This window comes from Rhinoraja longicauda, chromosome 23 (assembly GCF_053455715.1).
Source record: "Rhinoraja longicauda isolate Sanriku21f chromosome 23, sRhiLon1.1, whole genome shotgun sequence".
NCBI classification, from domain to species: Eukaryota; Metazoa; Chordata; class Chondrichthyes; order Rajiformes; family Arhynchobatidae; genus Rhinoraja; species Rhinoraja longicauda.
The window spans coordinates 10,190,497-10,212,737 of record NC_135975.1 but is presented as its reverse complement, the minus strand read 5'-3'; the positions used below and the strand labels follow the sequence as shown (position 1 = coordinate 10,212,737).

The 22,241-nt window shown below is 44.7% G+C and overlaps 1 protein-coding gene across 1 annotated transcript in view; it reads right to left on the bottom strand.

Moving 5' to 3' along the window:
- Window positions 1-3,934: 3,934 nt before the first annotated feature.
- Window positions 3,935-22,241, bottom strand: part of snd1 (staphylococcal nuclease and tudor domain containing 1) — a 734,850-nt gene continuing 716,543 nt past the window's right edge. The window contains exons 23-24 of the mRNA XM_078419593.1: window positions 7,051-7,095; window positions 3,935-5,216 (exon numbers count right to left, since the gene is read on the bottom strand). Coding sequence (XP_078275719.1) covers window positions 5,151-5,216; window positions 7,051-7,095 — 111 coding nt within the window. The 3' untranslated portion in view covers window positions 3,935-5,150. The remainder of the gene's footprint in view (window positions 5,217-7,050; window positions 7,096-22,241) is intronic.

Genomic DNA, 22,241 nt, shown 5'->3' with positions numbered 1-22,241 from the left:
CTATGTCAGCATTTGTTGAGGATCTCCTCTGGGTATTGTGCCAGTATTTAACAAACATCTATTCTGAGATTGTGCTGGTATTTGCATGGGGATCGCCTGTGCATTGCAATGGTTAAGCACATTCTTTACAGAGATGATGCCACTGGGTGTGGGTACTGGTTTGTGGGGATTTGCTCTGGCACATGCTGTTATTTGCTAGGGATCTCCGCTCAACGTCTGCCAATATTTGCAGGGTGAGATCCACACAAGAACATTTAGAGTACTAATGCAATAACACACGTTTCCTATTAACATGATATTGCTCAACGGAGACCCAATGGCCCGGCTGATAATTGCCTCATGTCAAGCAGTACTTGGTCCTTCAAATCTACTTCGTACTCATCATCTCAGCTAAGCAGCCTTAACAAACCTCAGTGAAACAAAATAACATGCGCCATTATTTCTGCTCCTGATCTTTGCCTAATTACCCACACTGGAGACATGCATGTATGTAGGTGGATGATTTTATTTGAGGGCATAATAAAGATTGTCCATGGCGTATTATCCCCACAGGCAAGAGGATTGCAGGAACACTGTCGATGCCCTCAGCTGTGCAAGCATCCAGATTGAGAAGCTGTAATTCCGCATGAACCATCAGTCTCGAGAGACTGGAGTGAAAAGGCGGAGGAGAGATGAAAGTGCAGGAAGAACTGAGAAAAAAAAAAAAGATTTAAAAAAAAACTTTTGAGCAGATGCAAAGCTTTAACGCATTCCCTTCTGGAAACCCACTTGAAAATCGAATAAAGTCCAAAATGACAGGTCTACTTTGCGTGCTTTCCCCTCTGCTGGGTGCCGCGCGATGTTTCAGTGCAGCTGGCTGCTTTATTATTTTGGTTTCCCTGTTTGATATGTACAGGAGTCCCAGAGAGAGAGGGAGAGAAGCAGCAAAGCCAATGGGGCTTTACCCTGCTGTTTGAATAAAACAAATCACACAGCAAATTGCACTGCCATGTGACTTGCTGCTGAACCGCACTGCAGTTGCTCCAGCCTCTGTAGGATCAATTCTGTCACCACGTTCCTCTCAAACTCTCATTATCGTCAGAGACTGTGCTTCCCCTCTCCTAGCCAGGGGCATTTTACTTTTCAGAGATATACAGTTTGTTAAACAAAATAATTCACTAACTTGCAAAACCTTGATCGTTACATCTTCAATCACTTTGTCTCTGTCTTGTATAAATCTCCTTCAGATTTTTTGCTTGTTCAAATCCTTTGGGTCTGGTGAGATTTTGTTGGATCATAGAGGCGCTCATACACCAGAGAAGCCTCCATTTTCTTTAGTGTCTCTCCTGAAGGGGTGACCTCTGACACATTGCTACAAAGAGACACTCACCTGGTACCATTTACCTGTCACAATTCTTCATCTTGAGCCGAAACAATGCCCATGGCTGTTTGCTGGCAAGTAGCGATCAACTGAGTCAAGTACCTTTTACCATCTAATGCCTGACCACAGGGCCACATCATTTGGCCCAGTGGATCTCTGCCAACCCTCTGAAAGAGATAATTAATCTCACAACCGCTGCTCATTCCCAAAGCCCGACAACTTACACCCCTTGAATTATTTATCCATTTCATTTTTGAAAGTTATTGGATCGGTTTCCATTTCTTTGGGCAGGGTATTCCAGTTCACAACAATTGCCCTTGTCAAAGATAGTGTTAAATGTTCTTAACAATAATTTGCTCACCATTGCTTAGTTCCTGCTCAGCAAGGACCACTTGAGTCCAGATCTTATTACAGCTTTAGACTCAACATTGACTGCAGAGGTGAGGTGAGATGGCCCTTATCATCGACGTTGCACTTGACTGAAGATGGACAAAATGCTCAGTGGGTCAGGCAGCATCTCTGGTGAAAATAGATAGGTGACGTTTTGGATCAGGACCCTTCTTCAGACTGATTGTAGGAGGGCATTAATTACTATATAATTACTCCAGCAATTTGGCATAAACCAGCATCTGCAGTTTCTCTTGTTACATTTGACGGAATTATTTTAGTCCCAAGCCAGTGTTACTTCAGCTGGTTAGGACATTTAGAAACATAGAAAATAGGTGCAGGAGGAGGCCATTCGGCCCTTCGAGCCAGCACTGCCATTCATTGTGGCTGATCATCCACAATCAATAACCCGTACCTGTCTTCTCCCCATATCCCTTGACTCCACTAGCCCCCTAAAGCTCTATCTAGCTCACTCTTAAATCCATCCAGTGATTTGGCCTACACTGCCCTCTGTGGCAGAGAATTCCACAAATTCACAACTCTCTGGGTGAAAACAACTCTCTGTTGTGAAAACAAATTCACAACTCTCTGGGTGACCCTTCTCACCTCAGTTCACCCAAGCGAAAAATAAGTTCCATATCTATTGGCTCTTAATAAGACCAAATGCTTGAAATTAAACCATTAATTTTGTACTTGATACTATGCTGGACTGTACAGTTCAAAAACTGGGCAGTCAGAGTATGGAAGACTGAAACCTTCCAAATCAGTGTTTCCAATGTCGTTGTGTTAGATTATACATAAATTCTGTCAAATTAACACTTAGGAATACCTAATAGCTACCAGTCACCTTATTTAATAACATCACATCACATCACGGGGTATTGATTGGGGACGATCAGCCATGATCACAATGAATGGCGGTGCTGGCTCGAAGGGCCGAAAGGCCTCCACCTGCACCTGTTTTCTGTGTTTCTATGAACTTCAATCTCAAATCATTTGATGATTTTAATGTTATTATATCTGCATACCGGCACATTCCAGGTGCAGCAATCGTTTAGTTGTTATCTGCATAGGCACAAAATTATCGACCAGTTCAACGTACCGGGAGATCCACATATATCTAAACGTTCGACCATTCTTAGCACTGGGGTCAGGCACTCAGGTGGCCTTGCTCAAACCACTCTGGTTTGGTGACACAAAAAGCTGAAGTAACTCAGCGGATCAGACAGCATCTCTGGAGAAAAGGAATGGGTCACGTCTCGGGTCCAGACCCTACTTCAGACTGAGAGTCAGGGGAAAGGGAAACCAGATATATCGGCGGTGATAAGAGATATAGAACAAATGAATGAAAGATATGTAATAAACTAACGCTGATGCGCTGGCACCAGCAGGCCCTCTCTCTGACTCTCCCACAGCTCCAGGCCACACTCACCTACACCTGCAATGGGCCCCAACTTTACTTCGTTCTACGCCCTTTATCATTGTTAGTTTTTTGCATATCTTTAATACATTTGTTCTATATCTCTCTATATCACCGTCTATACCTCTCGTTTCCCTTTCCCCTGACTCTCAGTCTGAAGGGCCTCGACCCGAAACGTCACCTATTCCTTTTCTCCAGTCTTTCTCCACTCAATCCTAAACCGGCACGGTGGTGCAGCGGTAGAGTTGCTGCCTTACAGCGAATGCAGCGCCGGAGACTCAGGTTCGATCCTGACTACGGGCGCCGTCTGTACGGAGTTTGTACGTTCTCCCCGTGACCTGCGTGGGTTTTCTCCGAGATCTTCGGTTTCCGCCCACACTCCAAAGACGTACAGGTATGCAGGTTAATTGGCTGGGCAAATGTAAAAATTGTCCCTAGTGGGGTGTAGGATAGTGTTAGTGTGCGGGGATCGCTGGGCAGCGCGGACCCGGTGGGCCGAAGGGCCTGTTTCTGCGCTGTATCTCTAAATCTAAAATCTAAAAATCCAGAGATGCTGTCTGACCCGCTGAGACACACCAGGTTTTTGTGTCTATCTTCGGTTTAAATCAGCATCTGCAGTTCCTTCCGACACACAGGTTTGGTGACATATGGCCGAGACAGAGCAACCGGAACAGCCAGTCCACCTGCTTGGGTCGCCTGTTCAGCTGATAGAGATGAAGACACCATGCCCACACCTTCCTCAGCATTTAACCACATCAAACTGGAAGTGACGAGATCATGGCACTAAGGATATTCCATATTGCCAATACTACTTTTATTGAGATTGTAAGCATTAAATATAATGACAAGAGACAACATCAGGTAAGGGAGGAAGCGGGGGGGAAGAAGAAATCATAAACCTAGTTAAGAGTTACAAATGATAATTACTTGCAATCAAGTCACTAGCAAAATAAAAATCAGAGAAAAAGAACAGAGAACACAGCTTCCTAATGTACATTACAAGGCACCAGCTATTTGTACCCACGTTCTGCTCAAGATAAGCGACTGATTGCTAAGCAGACACGGCATGTACTTTAGAAAGGCTCTGTTGGCACCATGTTTTAGGTTTATATATGGTCCAAGCTTGATCAGACACAGGATTCTAACACTTAACAGTTTGGGTAATATTTTTAAGACATTAATAAGATTAACTCAGGTGCCTCCGCTTCCCTGCTAAGGCTAATTGATTTTTGGGGCGGGATAAGAGGAAGCTCCAGATGCAACAGAATCCTAAACCTGCCCTTGTGAGCAGGCTCAACACAGAGTTACAGAAAGAAAATCATTCCCCTTCATTAAAACATAACAGACAAAATGTTTAAAAACCTGTGGAAAAAAAACCAATGCGAGAAGCAGGGTCTTCAAACTTGGAACCATTTACAAGTTACACAGGAATTTCCCCTTTAAGACTCCGTCTGTCCTGCCCCGTAACATCTGCTTGAGTTTTTCCGTGAACAGGACTTGCTTTAATTACCTGCCAATCAAACATTGGGTTGTCAGGTGCAACATTTGCCAGCATCTTATTGTGTGACTGGATCTCACTCGAGATAACCTTAGCTCGTAATGTTTTATCAAAGTGCAGACTTTAAAAAATCCAACAGAATGAAAATAAATCGCCAAAATGAAGATCGCTGATTTATTCTGCAATTCAGGGGGGTGTAAAGGAGAAGAAAAAAAAAATTCAGGTCAAAGCGAGGAATTAAGTTTCCAGTTCATTTCACAGACTAAGATCACCATCCAATCATGATTAGTATCTCAGCCTCTAACACTGCCAACTGTTCATTTGAAAATAGAGGACAAGTGCAATGAGAGTCTGAATGCCTGAGAGGAGGAAACTGAAAGTAGCAAGTCTCTCCTTTAATGGATTGGTTTGGGGGCTGGGAAACAGTGAGGGAGAGAAAAGGCAGAGGGGAAATCAGTATGTTGTTGTCTTCACATGTGGTGGCTTCAGCGTCTGTAACCAAATTCATCAGCGTCATCAGCTCGAAAGTCACCATAGCGCCAGAGGTTCAACTGCAAACAGAGGAGATTATCAATACAGCAATGAGTGTAGATGAGCAAAGCAGGGGAAGCATTTCGGCAATAAGGCACCAGGTACATTACTAGAGGGGCAGTGACCAAGGGAGGCAGGCAGGCAGGTAAACAGGAGCGAAATTGTCACATGTGGGAGTCAAAGAGAGAGGCAGTGAGAGGGGAAGAGAGAGAGAGAGGGGAAGAGAGAGAGAGAGAGAGGGCAAGAGAGAGAGAGGGCAAGAGAGAGAGAGAGAGAGGGCAAGTGAGAGAGAGAGAGAGAGGGCAAGAGAGAGAGGGCAGGAGAGTTAGAGAGAGGGGGGAGGCAGAGAGAGAGAGAGAGAGAGAGAGAGAGAGAGAGAGAGAGAGAGAGAAAGAGATGGAGAGAGATGGAGAGGGAGAGAGAGAGATGGTTAGAGAGAGAGAGGGAGGGTCAGAGAGAGAGGGAGAGAGAGAGAGAGAGAGAGAGAGAGAGAGAGAGAGAGAGAGAGAGAGAGAGAGAGAGAGAGATGGTTAGAGAGAGGGAGGGTTAGAGAGAGGGAGGGTTAGAGAGGGGGAGGGAGAGAGAGAGAGAGAGAGAGAGAGAGAGAGAGAGAGAGAGAGAGAGAGAGAGAGAGAGAGAGAGAGAGAGAGAGAGAGAGAGAGAGAGAGAGAGAGAGAGAGAGAGAGAGAGAGAGAGAGAGAGAGAGAGAGAGAGAGAGAGAGAGAGAGAGAGAGAGAGAGAGAGAGAGAGAGAGAGAGGGGGTTAGAGAGAGAGGGGGAGGCAGAGAGAGAGAGGGTCAGAGAGAGGAGGAGAGAGAGAGAGAGAGAGAGAGAGAGAGAGAGAGAGAGAGAGAGAGAGAGAGAGAGAGGAGAGAGAGAGAGAGAGAGAGAGAGGCTGAGAGAGAGAGAGAGGCTGAGATAGAGAGGGGGAGGCAGAGTGAGAGAGAGGGGGTCAGAGAGAGAGAGAGGGGGAGGCAGAGAGAGAGAGAGAGAGAGAGAGAGAGAGAGAGAGAGAGAGAGAGAGGGGAGGTAGAGAGAGAGAGAAGGGGGGAGGGGGGGTCGACAGAGAGAGGGGGGGTCCCGAGGAAGCAGAGGGGGAGAAGGAGGTGAGTCAGAGTAAGGCAGAGAGAGAGAGAGGAGGCAGAGAAAGGGGGAGTCAGGGAGAGGGAAGTCAGATATGGACAGAGAGAGAGAGGGGTAGTCGGGGAAGGCGGGGTCAATGGAAGGGAGTCAAGGGGGGGTCAGGGGGAAGTCAAAGGGGGGGTTAATGGAGGGGAGTCAAGGGTGGGGAATTGTGGGGGGGGTTCAGGGTGGGAGGCAAGAAGGGTGTCAAGAGGGGGGAGGTCGAGGGGGTGTCAAGGGGTCCCAGGGGTCCAGACGGGGCAGGGGGTGTCAACCGAGGTGGGGTGGGAGTCAAGTGGGATGGGCTCAAGGGGGAGATGGAGCTCAAGGGGGAGATGGGGGATGAGGGAGGTGTGGATGAAGGGGGGGAGGGGTCGAAGGAGATTGAAAGGAGGGAGGCTCAAGGGAGAGGGGGTCATGGTAGTGTCAAGGGGAGATTAAGGGGAGGTGAGTCAAGTGGGGAGGGTGGGTCAATGAGGCAGGGGTGGGGGGCCAGGGTAAGGGGGTCAAGGTGAGGGGGTCAGCAGAGAGGTTGATGTTCTAGGGGAAGGCAAAGAGGGAGGACCTGGACAAGGAGAATGAGGGCAGGGAGAGGGAGGGGCAAGGAGGAGGCTGGTTGGGGGAGGCAGAGAGGGAGGCAGTGGGAAGGTGGGGAGGGAGGGAGGGAGAGAGGGTGGGCGAGAGGGGCAGAGAACGAGGTCAGGGGAAAGAAGGGACTGTACACTGCTCTTACCCTGGCAGATTTGGCAGTCTCTTGGGCATTCAGGTATTCCATAACCTGTGTAAAGAGAAAACCAGCTTTAGTTTAAATTGTAACACTAAAGCAACATTCTGCAAATGGGGATAATCAAACAAAATTACTTGAAATGCTCAAGCAGCATCTTTGGACAGATGTCCAAACTTTTAATGTTTACAGTCTTTGGCCTTTTATCACTATTGAAAAAATCTGGTGACAAGACACATTCTAAAATGGAGACAGAGGTGGAGGAGGGGAGATTAAGGATAAATAGTCTTGTCATTTAATCTCATGCGTCATTCATATCCGCGGGATCTTTTATTCCTACCTCTGCATCCAACTTTCTCTACCTCTTAAAAGTGTTTGACTTTAAATACGTTATCGAGAGAAGCAATAATGCATATTCTATCACAGACAGGTCCCCAAGGGACTCATGAGGCAGAATAGGCTTTAAACGTACAGATATCCACACCTATCTACCTATTCCTATCCATGTCCTCCAGAGATGCCTCCTGACCCACTGAACTGCTTCACACTTTGTGTTTTTCCCAGATACCCACATTTGGGGTTTTGTGTTCAGTTTTGATCACCCTGCCGTTAAGGATGTTGTTAAGTTGGAAAGAGTGCAGAAAAGATTTACAAGGGTGTTGCCAGGACTTGAAGGCCTGATCTATAGTGAGAGGTTGGGCAGGCTACTTTTATTCCTTGGAACGCCGGAGGAAGAGGAGTGATCTTATAGAGGTGTCTAAGATCATGAGGAGGATAGGGTGAACACACAGTCTCTTGCCCAGAGTAGGGGAATCGACGACCAGAGGACATAGGTTTAAAGTGAGGGGGGAAAGATTTAATAGCAACCTAAGGGGTAACATTTTCACATAAAGGGTAGTGGGTGTGTGGAACGAGCAGCCGGGGGAGGTAGTTGAGGCAGATATTATAACATCTAAAAGACATTTGGACATAAATGGATGGAAAGGCTAGCAGGATCTGGCCCAAACGTGGGCAGGTGGGGCCAGTGTAAACGGGGCATCTAGGTCGGACTGGGCAAGTTAGTTGGAAGTATTTTATACAGAAAAATATGCATCTGCAGCTCCAAGTAGTAGGATTACTACTTGGTGGTTTGTATGTAGATAATGCTTCATATCCACTCATCTCAGGCAGATAGGATGGTCACCAAAACAGCTCATGATCATTTTGGGAGGGATCAAACATGGACTAATGCAGAGGTAGCCTGCATTTTCAAAGTATTGTTGGGGTGCCAGTGATATTGGCAAGGGAAATGTTTTGGTCGTGGCAATGGAATTCTTCTTGAGTGAAGAAACTCCAGAAAAATTATGCAAATACTCAGCAGTTTCGACAACATAAATGGATAGAAAAATCAATCAACATCTATGGGTAATAACAGGTATAACAGAGCTTTATTTGTCGTTCGGCACCGAAGTACCGAACGAAACTACATAGCAGTCATAGAAAAAAAGAACACAAGACACATGACCCCAACACAAACGTCCATCACAGTGACTCCAAACACCCCCTCACTGTGATGGAGGCAACAAAACTTCCACTCTCTTCCCCACGCCCACGGACAGACAGCTCGTCCCCGACCGACCCGCACAGTCCCCGCACCGGGCGCTGAAACGTCCCGCGGCCGAACCGGGCGATGAAAGGCCCGCGACCAAGCCTTGCGCAGCTAAGTCCAGTGGCCGAGCCGCACCGGGCGATGTAAAGTCCCGTGGTCGAGCCGCACCAGCGATGTTAAGTCCCGTGGTCGAGCCGCACCGGGCGATGTTAAGTCCCGTGGTCGAGCCGCACCGGGCGATGTTAAGTCCCGCAGTCGAGCCGCACCAGCGATGAAAAGACCCGCAGCCGAGCCGCACCGGGCGATGTTAAGTCCCGCAGCCGAGCTGCACCGGGCGATGTAAAGTCCCGCAGTCGAGCCGCACCAGCGATGTAAAGTCCCGCGGCCGAGCCGCACCGGGTGATGTTAAGTCCCGCAGCCGAGCCGCACCGGGCACTGTTAAGTCCCGCAGCCGAGCCGCACCGGGCGATGTTAAGTCCAGCGGCCGAGCTGCACCGGGCGATGTAAAGTCCAGCGGCCAAGCCGCACCGGGCGATGTTAGGCCCCGCAGCCGAGCCGCACCCCGCGCCGTGAGGAAGAGAAAAGTCCCCCCCCCACACCACACCACCACCCCCTCCCACACATACACAACCAAAACAATATATAAAAACCATCCCAACACCGACACACAACAAAAAAAAAAGGAAAAAAGACGAACAGACTGCTAGTGAGCCGCTGCCGTTAGGCGCCGCCACTTCCGATCTGATGTGGTTTGAAGAAAGGTCATCGATCTGAAACGTTAATTAGACCATAGACAATAGGTGCAGGAGTAGGCCATTCGGCCCTTCGAGCCAGCACTGCCATTCAATGTGATCATGGCTGATCATTCTCAATCAGTACCCCGTTCCTGCCTTCTCCCCATACCCCCTGACTCCGCTATCCTTAAGAGCTCTATCTAGCTCTCTCTTGAATGCATTCAGAGAATTGGCCTCCACTGCCCTCTGAGGCAGAGAATTCCACAGATTCACAACTCTCTGACTGAAAAAGTTTTCCCTCATCTCCGTTCTAAATGGCCTGCCCCTTATTCTTAAACTGTGGCCCCTTGTTCTGGACTCCCCCAACATTGGGAACATGTTTCCTGCCTCTAACGTGTCCAACCCCTCAATAATCTTATACGTTTCGATAAGATCCCCTCTCATCCTTCTAAATTCCAGTCTAGTCGCTTCAGTCTTTCAAAATATGACAGTCCCGCCATTCTGGGAATTAACCTAGTAAACCTACGCTGCACGCCCTCAATAGCAAGAATATCCTTCCACAAATTTGGAGACCAAAACTGCACACAGTACACCAGGTGCGGTCTCACTAGGGCCCTGTACAACTGCAGAAGGACCTCTTTGCTCCTATACTCAACTCCTCTTGTTATGAAGGCCAACATTCTATTGGCTTTCTTCACTGCCTGCTGTACCTGCATGCTTCCTTTCAGTGACTGATGCACTAGGACACCCAGATCTCGTTGAACGTCCCCTTTTCCTAACTTGACACCATTCACATAATACTCTGCCGTCCTATTCTTACCACCAAAGTGGATAACCTCACACTTATCCACATTAAACTGCATCTGCCATGCATCCGCCCACTCACACAACCTGTCCAAGTCACCCTGCAACCTCATAGCATCTTCCTCACAGTTCATACTACCACCCAGCTTTGTATCATCTGCAAATTAGCTAATGGTACTTTTAATCCCTTCATCCAAGTCATTAATGTATATTGTAAATAGCTGTGGTCCCAGCACCGAGCCTTGCGGTACCCCACTAGTCACTGCCTGCCATTCTGAAAGGGACCCATTTATCCCCACTCTTTGCTTTCTGCCTGTCAACCAATTTTCTATCCATTAATTGTTTCTCTTCCCACCAAAGCTGCTTGACCCACTGGGTATTTCATTGTAATAAGTTATAGGAGCAGAATTAAGCCATTCAGCTCATCAAGTCTACTCTGCCATTCAATCATGGCTGATCTATCTTTCCCTCTCAACCAAATTCACCTGTCTTTTCCACCTTGTCTTGACACCCTCACTAATCAAGAGTCTGTCAATCTCCACCTTAAAAAATACCCAATGACTTGGCCTCCACAGATATCTGTGCCAATGAATTCCATAGATTCACCACCCAGTGACAAAATAAATTCCTTCTCATCTCGTTTCTGAAGGTATGTCCTTTTATTCTAAGGCTGTGCCCTCTGGTCCTAGGGCACCCACTCGTGGAAACATCCTCTCCACATCCACTCTATCCAGGCCAAAACAAAATCCCCAGCATTCTCTTACATGTTGCCAATATTTGAAATACAGTCCTTTGCCTCTGGAATTTATTTCTTGACGACCGTTTTACAACCAAGTGGCTTGCTAGGTCATTTCAGAGGACCGATAAAAGCAGGTCAATAATCCTAAAGGACATTTATGAAGCAGTTCCATTTTATATCAGTTCTCCAGGTGTTGTGATTATTTTGTTTTCTTATGACAACTCCTAAATGATCACATTTATTGAATTCAGTTTCGCCATTTCTGGTGAGATTTTAGGTTTTTAAGGTATTCAGTTATGGTTCTCAGTTAGGCCAGGACGGGCTCAATATTGGCTTATTCTACACGGATCACTGGTAATCCTGCCACTAGAAAGCCACGCAAAATACTAGACACTTCAGAAGGACACTGAACAAACACGGACTGTCTTTCAGATGAGACATTAAACCATCTGTGCTCTCTAGGGTGAATAAAAAACATCCCATGCCTTTAATTCAAAAGAGAAAGGGAGATTTCCGCCAATATTCAGACTTCAAAAAACCAAAGAAACGATTATGCAGTCATTATCTCATTTTTGTCTGGGGATTACACTGTTTGGCGATCGACTTCCACCGTCCTACACTACAAAAAAAGTGTTTGACTGCAATGTGCTATAGTACATTCTGAGGTTATGAAAAGGTTTATAAAAACACGAGGTTTTCATTCATTTTATTGGTCAAGCAGCCTGCCAGCACATACGCACAATCAAGTCCGATGCACAAAGAGTGCTCGCTATTAAGGCAAGGGGTTGCAGAACTGTTGTGAATTCACACTCAAAGAAAGGAGCCAAGAGATTCTGTAATGCAGGAGTGAAATATAAAAAGCCAAATGAAAAGAAATACTGCACGAAAATGGATGTGGAGGCAGCAACATCATTTTTGTGCAATATAACAGCTCAGCTCAGTCACGCAGTCCTGGAATTACAGAAAATTCATCACACAGGAGGTCTTCTGGACAATCGTGCCTGAGCCAGATTAAAGAGCAGCACAACCAATTCCATCTTCCAGCGTCATGTCTGGGGCCCTGCAGGTCTCGGTTATTCATGCACAGTTCAACTAATAACCTTTCAGGCATATATTCCACATCCTTTATGGCTGCAGTGTGAAATGTCGCCTCATCTTCCCTCTGATCCCACCACCAGTTACCGTAATCACCTTGTTTTTGACCCCTCTTTCCTATTTAATCCATCAAGACCCCTCATATTATATACCTCAGGTACTATATCACACTATCTCGTCCTTCTCTGTTCCAAAGAACACAACCCAAGCTTATATAAATGCCTCTTCACAGCTCAAATCTTCCTGACTTGAAAATAGCTTTGTAAATTTTCTCTGCGCCTTCTCCATCTTTCCTCTCATATGATGACCTGACAATATATGCAACAGAGTCATAGAGGCATGCAGTACATAAACGCTTTATAGCACTGACTCAGCAGAGACCAATCAGTTGCCCTTTTCATTCATTTTTATTCTCCCCACATCCTCATCAACTCCCCCCAGACTCTCCCACTCATCTACACGCGAGAGACAATTTACAACAGCCAATTAACCTACCAAACCCACACTTCTTTGGGATGTGGTAAAAATCCATAGTCACAGGGAAAATGCATAAACTCTACACAGACAAGCAAGCAACCTTTGTCTTTAGCGCTGTGTGGCAACAGAACAGACACTTTTGTGGTCTGCAAGTAATGCTGCCCTGCGCCCACATTCCATGCCTCAGCTGATAGAGCAAAGCATCCTGCTTGCTTTTTAAACCATCTTATTAACCTGTTCCTGCTACTTTAAGGATCTGCAGACAACCACTCCAAGATCCTTTTATTTTTCCTGCCTTATTCAATTTCCTCCCATTTTTCGCAGTTTTGCTGCAACTCTCCCGATATGTTACCGAGCACTTAAAGACCAAATTCCATTCACCATTTTTTTCTGCCTAACTGACTAGATCATCTGTTTACCTGGGTATTTATTCACAAAATGCTGGAGTAACTCAGCAGGTCAGGCAGCATCTCTGGAGAGAAGGAATGGGTGACATTTCGGGTCGAGACCCTTCTTCAGACTGATGTCGGGGGGGGGGGGGGGGGGGGCGGGGGGCGGGACAAAGGAAGGATGTAGGTGGAGACAGGAAGATAGAGGGAGATCTGGGAAGGAGGAGGGGAAGAGAGGAGCAGAGGAACTATCTAAAGTTGGAGAAGTCGATGTTCATACCACTGGGCTGCAAGCTGCCCAGGCAAAATATGAGGTGCTGTTCCTCCAATTTCCGGTGGGCCTCACTGTGGCACTGGAGGAGGCCCATGACAGAAAGGTCAGACTGGGAATGGGAGGGGGAGTTGAAGTGCTCGGCCACCAGGAGATCAGTTTGGCCAACGCGGACCGAGCGCAGGTGTTGAGCGAAGCGATCGCCGAGCCTGCGTTTGGTTTCGCCGATGTAAATAAGTTGACCTGGGATCAGTTTTTTCTTTCCTCAATGTCCAAACCAGATGTTAAAGTTTTGTATCACCCATAACTTATTTTAATGCCCCCTACATTTAGCTCTAATTCACTATGTCATTGTTCTTTCCTTTCTGTAATTGACCAGTTTTGGATTCAGTTTGCCACAGGATCCCAGGGGCTATCTCTTTTCTTGACCAGCTTGCCATGTGGAATCTTGTAAAAGGCCTTGCTAAAATTCGATTATTAGTTGTGAACAACCTTCTCTTAACAAATCCAATTCGACTGTTCCTGATTAACCTGCTCCTTTCTCAATGAAGGTTTAGCATATCCCTTAGAATAGATTATTGAATGGATTCCAGTTACACTATGTGTCCCGCGCGCGGTTGCTTCGTTTATCCCATCCTTTTTAAATACGGTCCATCATTAACTGATCCAATTATCTAGCTCTACTCCTGCTGCCTGCAATGTTTTTCATATGGGCCGAGAGGCTTAACTTTTTTTCCCAAGGACGATAAACTCTTTAATTATTCCTCTTTTACCACTTTTATCCCATCTGATATTTCTCACTAGTTCATCTAATCTGTAACCTCAGCATATCTCCACCCACTCCTCTCCTGCGAATATGGTCAGGAAAATATTTAACAACCTTTCCCTTATCCTCAATTCCCACACACAGATTCCCTTTTTGCCCTCTTGCTATTAATACTCTAGACATGTTGTTTGCCAAGTTATTTACTGCTCTTTATATGCATACAACACCAATGAATTTAAAAAAAACTTTAATTGCCGATAGTTTTTCATGCTGTCTCTTAGCTTTTCTTCAGTGTAGTAGAAATCACTGCTACATTTTCTACATTCTACCAGGCTTTCTGGTACTCCAGCCTCTTGGGTGTCTGACATTAGCCATTTCCTTTGCCTTATTCTACCCTCCATGAACTTGTCAGCAGGCTCTGGTTTAGCATTTTCAACCTGTTTCTTCATGGCAGCTTTTAATCTCAATTTAAAATTAATCTTTGCCTCGACCTTAAGGCATCGTTATTCTCCTGCTAATCTACCTGCCTCTCCTCATTGACATTCAACTCTTTGACGAGGATTTTGGTTGCCTTAACTTACTTCTCATTCCCAGGCTCAGTTTTCATTTGACGCTGGCAATTTTGCCAAAACCCCTTTTACACTGTTTTTTATTTGCTCTCTCAAATGTAATTAGATGGAATGTTTTAACTCAAATTTTAAAATCTGATATTAAAAGATTGATATTAATAAAAGGTATCATGCTTGAAGTAAGGAAGTATGCTTGCTTAATGTCGAAGATTGGAAATGAAATATTTGACCTGAGATAATTACCATACGGATCTTGGGCTCAGATCAGGAGTTAGAGTCATTATGGATGGAAATAGACGTCTTGTAGCTGCACTGGTGGTTTTTTTTTGTAGTTGTGCCAATGGTAAGCAAGCACCCTGTGACTGCATGGGTTTCCTGCAGGGGCTCTGGTTTCCTCCCACACTCCAAAGACATATGGGTTTGTAGGTTAATTGACTTCTGTAAAACTTGTAAATTTGCCCTGGTGTGAAATTTATGTAGGACTAGACAAAGTGGACCTGTTGGGCCCAAACCTCTCCTGCATTGGTGCAGCACCCTGTCCTCCCCTCCCCCCCCCTCTCTCCTCAACCCCCCTCCCCTCTCCCTTCTGCCCCACTCCCCCCTCCCTCCCCCTCCCCTCCTTTTAAACGTTAAAATGTGAATAACTTAAAAAATATAAGACCGATTTCAATAAAACTACTTGCATTATCACTAAAGTGACAATGGTGAGTAAGGTGGGCCTAGAATTGTTGCGCTATCGTGTACCGTTTTGGCTGAAGTTGTCACAAACAAGATAACAAACGAGAGTTTTAGTATATAGTTATTGTTAGTGTATGGGGTGGTCGCTGGGCGACACGGACTAGGGAGGCCGAAGGGCTTGTTTCCACGCTGTCGTAGATTAAGAAAGACATGATGCTGCCAAGCAGAGCATAAATGAAAGGATTGCAGGTGAGTAAATAGAGGAAGTGTAGGGGGAGCAGCCAATCACGTTGACAAATTCTCAGATATTTGTACAGCTAAACAAAAGCTAATATTTAAAATATGTTATGGACCACAAAATAAAGATTGGAATCTATTTGATATGTTGAGGTAGAAGCTGAAATAACATTTAAAAAATAATTTACGCACTGTAGGCACTATATATAAGCACTGTATTTTGAACGTCTGTGAAAATTGCAAGCTGCATGCATGAAATCTTATTTTTAGGACCAGTGAGTTAGTTTGGAAGTAATGGTGGCATAGAATGCTAGCAAAAGTTCATTTCACCTGTGACTCAAGGTGTAACATTTTCCAGGATATTTTACAACGAGATCAGTTAATTCACTGATTTCCCTTTATTCCAACAGAGCAAGGTGTAAAGTAGTTCAGTCTGTGGGGAAACACTGCATTGATTATTGCAACTTCAGGGTTTTCCTGTTAAACTACACGCAGCCAGTTCTATGGTATAATATTGAATGCTGACAGTTTTGCCAGCATTATAACTGCAAATTATGAGCCAATGGTTCCGTAGATTAGTTTTGTCCTGTCAAGCACAGGCCACATCCTCCGGTTTTATTGCAATGGACGAGGTGCGATAACTTGTCGTGGTCTCCATTATCTAGTCATTTTACAATCCTTAAAACACAAGTCACACATAAATCACTCAATATACTCTTTGCTACTGCGATGCATTCTGTTTAATTTACTGTCCCCTGTTTCCATCCTCTTTCTCTCAAATCATTCTGGTTCCACCATTCTATATTGTTCCTGTATAGAACTTGAACTGTACATAGTATTGTAAGTGAGGACGCATCAATGATTTACAAAGAGGAAAGATTAACTTCATTATGACTCACTGACTTCCTAATGCATCCCAATTCTTGATTTATTGCAGTCATGGTCATTCAGCATTGTTGTGATGAAGTTAATGTAATGTCATTCAGTACTCATCTGTGCACATTATTGTTTTGAGATGTAAGTAAGAATATCCTCAAGGTTGAGGCCTACATTTAACATTTGTGGCTTGAGAGGTTAGGAACTTGTAGTATGGCCGAAAGCACGTGCAAAACAATAACTAAGGTTACAGGTGGCAGGTAATCATAACAATCCATTCCATGCAATGCTGAAATAATTTAACAATGTTTAAAATATAGCCAAATAATTCTATCACAGACATATTAGATCCCTTGATAAGATAATTAGGGGATTGGACACATTAGAGGCAGATAACATGTTCCCAATGTTGGGGGAGTCCAGAACAAGGGGCCACAGTTTAAGAATAAGGTGTAGGCCATTTAGAACGGAGATGAGGAAGAACTTTTTCAGTCAGAGGGTGGTGAAGGTGTGGAATTCTCTGCCTCAGAAGGCAGTGGAGGCCAGTTCGTTGGATGCTTTCAAGAGAGAGCTGGATAGAGCTCTTAAGGATAGCGGAGTGAGGGGGTATGGGGAGAAGGCAGGAACGGGGTACTGATTGAGAGTGATCAGCCATGATCGCATTGAATGGCGGTGCTGGCTCGAAGGGCTGAATGGCCTACTCCTGCACCTATTGTCTATTGTCTATTGTCTATTGCTGGATTGCAAACAATTCTATAGGATCTTCCACTTTAAAAAAAAAACTTATTCATTTTTGGGACATGGGCACAAATGGCAGGGTCAGCATTATCGCCCATTCCTAAATGTTCTTGAGATGTTGGTAGTCGGCGGTCATCTTTCTCAGAAAGCCACAGTGCTGCTTTGCAGGGAACTGCAGATTAGACACAGAGATATACTTATAAATCAGGCTAGTGTGTGATTTGGAAGAGGATGTGCAATTTCTCTTGTTTTGTCCTTTATGATGATAGAGGTCTTGGATATGATCGAGCTGATGAGGCAGTCAAGACAGAAAATTGCAGTATTGTACGTGGTTTTGCAGTGTGACTGCTGTGCACTCGTAGTGGAGGAATTAATGTTTAGAGTGGAAGATGGGGGAACAATTTTTCCAACACTCCCCTGACTTGTATTTTATGAAACGATTGTACAGTGTCTGGATCCCATCCTCAGCCCATTCTTGCACCAATAGTATTTATGTCGCTAATAAGTCAAGTTGTTGGTCAACAATGACCCCTCTCTCTGTCCCTGTCCCAGGATGTGAAGGTGGTACGTTGATGATAGCAATTGACCACCGGGTGGCGCCTGCAATGGCCATCTCAACAAACGTCTGCTCATCCCTTCCTTCTTTGTTGTTTTTTAGTATGTGTTAAATGTATGTTTTAGTGTTCTTTAGCTTGTTATAAGTGGGGGGTGGGGTGGGGTGGGGGGAGGGGGGTGTTGGGGGAAACTTTTTTAAAAATCTGTTACCTCGACGGAGATACAATTTTTTTCCGTATCTTGTCTCCGTCTGCACTGCGGCCTAACATCATGGAGCTGGCGGCCACTGCTGGAGACCGACTTCAGGAGCTCCAACCGCGGGAGCTTACGGACTTTAACATTGTGGAGCTCGCGGTCTCTGGTTAGGGACTGATGTTGGGAGCTCCAAGCCGCGGGATCTTCGACCGCCCCAACGCGGGGGCTTCAATCACCAGCTACTGGAGCTTCGATCGCCCTGACTGCGGATGGTTCCACTGCCCCAACCGCGGGAGAATAAAGAGGAAGAGGATTGGACTTTATTGCCTTCCATCACAGTGAAGAACGTGGGGAAACGGCTGTGGCGGATATTTAAGTTAACCTTTATGTAGTTGTGTGTCTTATTGCTTTGTTTTTCAGTATGGCTGTATGGCAATTCGAGTTTCACCGCACCTTAATTGGTACAAGTGACAATAAACTGACCTTTGAAATGCCATTGAACAGTAAGAGTATATGCTAGAGTTTTTCTTATTGGTAATGGTCCTAACATATTTTGTAGCTTAAATGTTACTTGTACTTATCAGCCATGGACGTTGTCTGGGATCTGCTGCTTCATTTGCTGTGGAATTGCCAATGAGGTTGAACAATATTCAATTATCAGTAAATGTCCCTACTTCTGATCTTATGATGGAGAGAAGGTCACTGATGAAGCAGTTGAAGACTGGGCTAAGAGTCTAGCGTCAAGGCACGGTGGCGCAGCGGTAGAGTTGCTGCCTTACAGTGAATGCAGCGCCGGAGACTTAGGTTCGACCCTGACTACGGGCGCCGTCTGTACGGAGTTTGTACGTTCTCCCCGTGACCTGCGTGGGTTTTCTCCGAGATCTTCGGTTTCCTCCCATACTCCAAAGACGTACAGGTATGTAGGTTAATTGACTGGGTAAATATAAAAATTGTCCCTAGGTGGTGTAGGATAGTGTTAATGTGCGGGGATCGCTGGGCGGCGTGGACTCGGTGGGCCGAAGGGCCTGTTTCTGCGCTGTATCTCTAAAAACAATTTTTTTTTTAAAAAACCTCCTGCAGTGATGTCCTCAGGCTGGGATAATTTGACCCCTAAAAGCCACAACCTTCCTTAATGTGAGATATGACGAGAAATGTTATCGACTTGATGTCGACTAATATTCGTTGTACCAGGCTTCCTTAATGCCCTCACTCGATCCAGTGCTGCCTTGTTGTCAAGGGTAGTTACTCTTGCCTCACTCTGGAATTCAGCTCTTGCGGTCCTGGTAAAACCCAAACTGGGCATTGATAAGCAGGTTATCTGCAATAAGGAAATCACATCACCAAACTGGAGCTGCAAACTAGAGCTTCCTCAACCGTATTTCTCCCATTACTTACCAAAGTAAAGTAAACATGCAGGTACAGCAGGCAGTGAAGAAAGCTAATGGCATGTTGGCCTTCATAACGAGAGGATTTGAGTGTAGGAGTAAGGAGGTCCTTCTGCAGTTGTACAGGGCCGTGGTGAGACCACATCTGGAGTATTGTGTGCAATTTTGATCTCCTAATTTGAGGAAGGACATCCTTGCTGTTGAGGCAGTGCAGCGTAGGTTTACAAGGTTAATCCCCAGGATGGCAGGACTGTCATACGAGGAAAGATTGGAAAGACTGAGCTTGTATTGGAATTTAGAAGGATGAGCGGGTATCGTATAGAAACGTATAAAATTATAAAAGGACTAGACAAGCTGGATGCAGGAAAAATGTTCCCAATGTTGGGGGACTCCAGAACCAGGGGCCATAGTCTAAGAATAAAGGGGAGGCCATTTAAAACTGAGATGAGAAAAAACTTTTTCACCCAGAGAGTTGTGAATTTGTGGAATTCTCTGCCACAGGAGGCAGTAGAGGCCAATTCGCTGGATGAATTTAAAAGAGAGTTAGATAGAGCTTTAGGGGCTAGCAGAATCAAGGGATATGGGGAGAAGGCAGATATGGGTTACTGATTGTGGATGATCAGCCATGATCACAATGAATGGCGGTGCTGGCTCGAAGGGCCCAATGGCCTCTTTCTGCACCTATTTTCTATGTCTCTATGTTTAATGTTTCAGATCCAGCACTGATATTATGTAGACACAAATGCTGGAGTAACTCAGCGGGATAGGCAGCATCTCTGGAGAGAAGGAATGGGTGATGTTTCGGGTCGAGACCCTTATTCAGACTGATGTCAGGGGAGTGGGCGGTACTGAGATAGAATGTAATCGGAGACAGTAAGACTGGTGGGAGAACTGGGAAGGGGAGGGGATGGAGAGAGTGGGAAACCAAGGGCTACTTGAAGTTGGAGAAGTCAATGTTTATTTTATTATAGGAATCAAATATTCATACAGCTGCCTCTAAATCTTTCCTATCTACGTAACTGTCTAAATATATTTTAAACCGTGCCATTGTACCTGCTTCTATAGCTTCCTCTGGCAGCTTGTTCCATGATATCAAATCAAAATTGCTATTTTGTAAAGATGTTGCTGCATCTCCTCTATGGTGGTGCTGTATTCAATGTGGATCCTACACCTGCGTTTCTCTTTAATTAATGTGGAAGATTCATTGCAGTCATTTGAAATAGTCTTTTTATGTGGAGAAAAAATTCCACTTAATCACTGGCAGCCTGGTCTCACAGTAGAGAACCAGCTCTGAGGGGGTATTGTCAGGGAGAATGTGCTGATTATCCGACATTCTCAGTTGATATTAGGGAAATTTATAAATCAGAACTCTATGCACTGATCTGTGGATCACCAAGAAATGCAGCAAACACACCCGAGGACTCCAGGCTTGCAGAAAATAAGCAGTGCGCTATTATGATTACTCCTGTTTACAGACTAATCTCCATAGAAACCATCAGCTCTTTCTCGGGCTCAAAGAGAAAATGCTCCCTGGTCATGTACAATTGGTTTAGGTGTACTTTTGTTATTGACGCGTACACAGAGATATTGGTGGAAAGCTTTATTGTGCATGCTACCCAATCAAAACAGACAATGCTACAAGGCTAAATCAAGTACAATAGGTAAAGTGAATAGAAAGATCGAGAGTGCAGAATATTGTTCTCAGCATTGTAGGGAGATTTAGATAGAAAAGAGATTTTAAATGAGTAAGGCAACGCAGGGGAGGAGAGTGAATCCTCCCCTAGCGACCACCATGCAAGCTGTCGCCACTATCTGGCACCATCTTAACTACATTATCTACACTATTATTTCGAGTGGTAGGCTTGCTGATGGTTAAATGTGTACATTTAAAGGGAAGCGAAATTGCAAGAGCAAAAAGAGCAAATACATTGATGAATTTTGGTGGGAGAGAGTGTATATTGGAGAGGCTAGAATGTGGGTGTAGAGTAGGATTGGGGGAAAATATATAGTATGAGCATTTTTCAAAGATCAGGGCTGAATTAATAGGAGGCAGTGAAAGTAGCAATCCAAATCAGGAGATAGCAAAATGTGGGAAGTAGAAAGTCATCCATTTGAAATATTTCCCTCACCACAGATTGTGCCTGATCCACTGTACATTCCAGTAATGTCCTTTTTCATTTGAAAAAATATCAATTTATGAAATCACAGAGGACAAGTAATAACAGATTAGTAAGATCTCCAGTTTTTATTTATTTCTATATCTTATGTTCTTTTTATCAGAATGACAATCCACAGCAAAAAGTACAACCTAAATTGTTCCTTGAAACCAGATTATTAACTAGACTAACATTGCAAAGAGCAACTTGAAAAATCTACTTTCAATTTAAAGAATAAATTAAATCATGAAAGACATGGTAAAACAGGTGATGTTTTGTAACTGTGGCACATGGATACCTCCCATCACTAGTAGTCATGTTTACAGTAAGTATCTGTAGTTTGAGGAACTTCAGCTCCTACACTACAGAAACTACGCTAAGACAAGCAATAGCTAATAGCACTTAGAACACTTAATACATGTTTGCAACAAATATACTATATATCCCTTTTAAGACCTAAGAAGTTAAAGATAATATTAGATCAAAGGAAAAGGCTTATAATTGTTAACAAGAACAGTAAGCCTAAGGATTGGGGGAAAAAAACCAGAATTCTGCAAAGGAAAGCATTTATAAAGGAAAGCAGAATATGAAAATAATCTAGAAACATGAAAACAAACTGCAAAAGCTTCCAGATATTTAAAACAGAAAATAATTAGCAAAAGTTAATGAGATTCTTTATGGACTGAGACAAGAACATTTATAGTAGGGGGTAAGGAAACAGCAGAAATATTGAACAAATGTTATGCGTTTATCTTGTCAGACAGAGTTGCATAAACATTCTGGAAACAGTAAACAGGTCTAGAGAGAATGGACATTTGAAAGAAATTAGAGGTAATTGAAATTTCAAATGGTTAGGCATAACGAAAAAGGTGGTGGAGAAAGATGTGATGAAGGTTGAGATGGTTGATAAAGGCTGAGATTGATGGCATTGAGAGAAATTATTTGGCT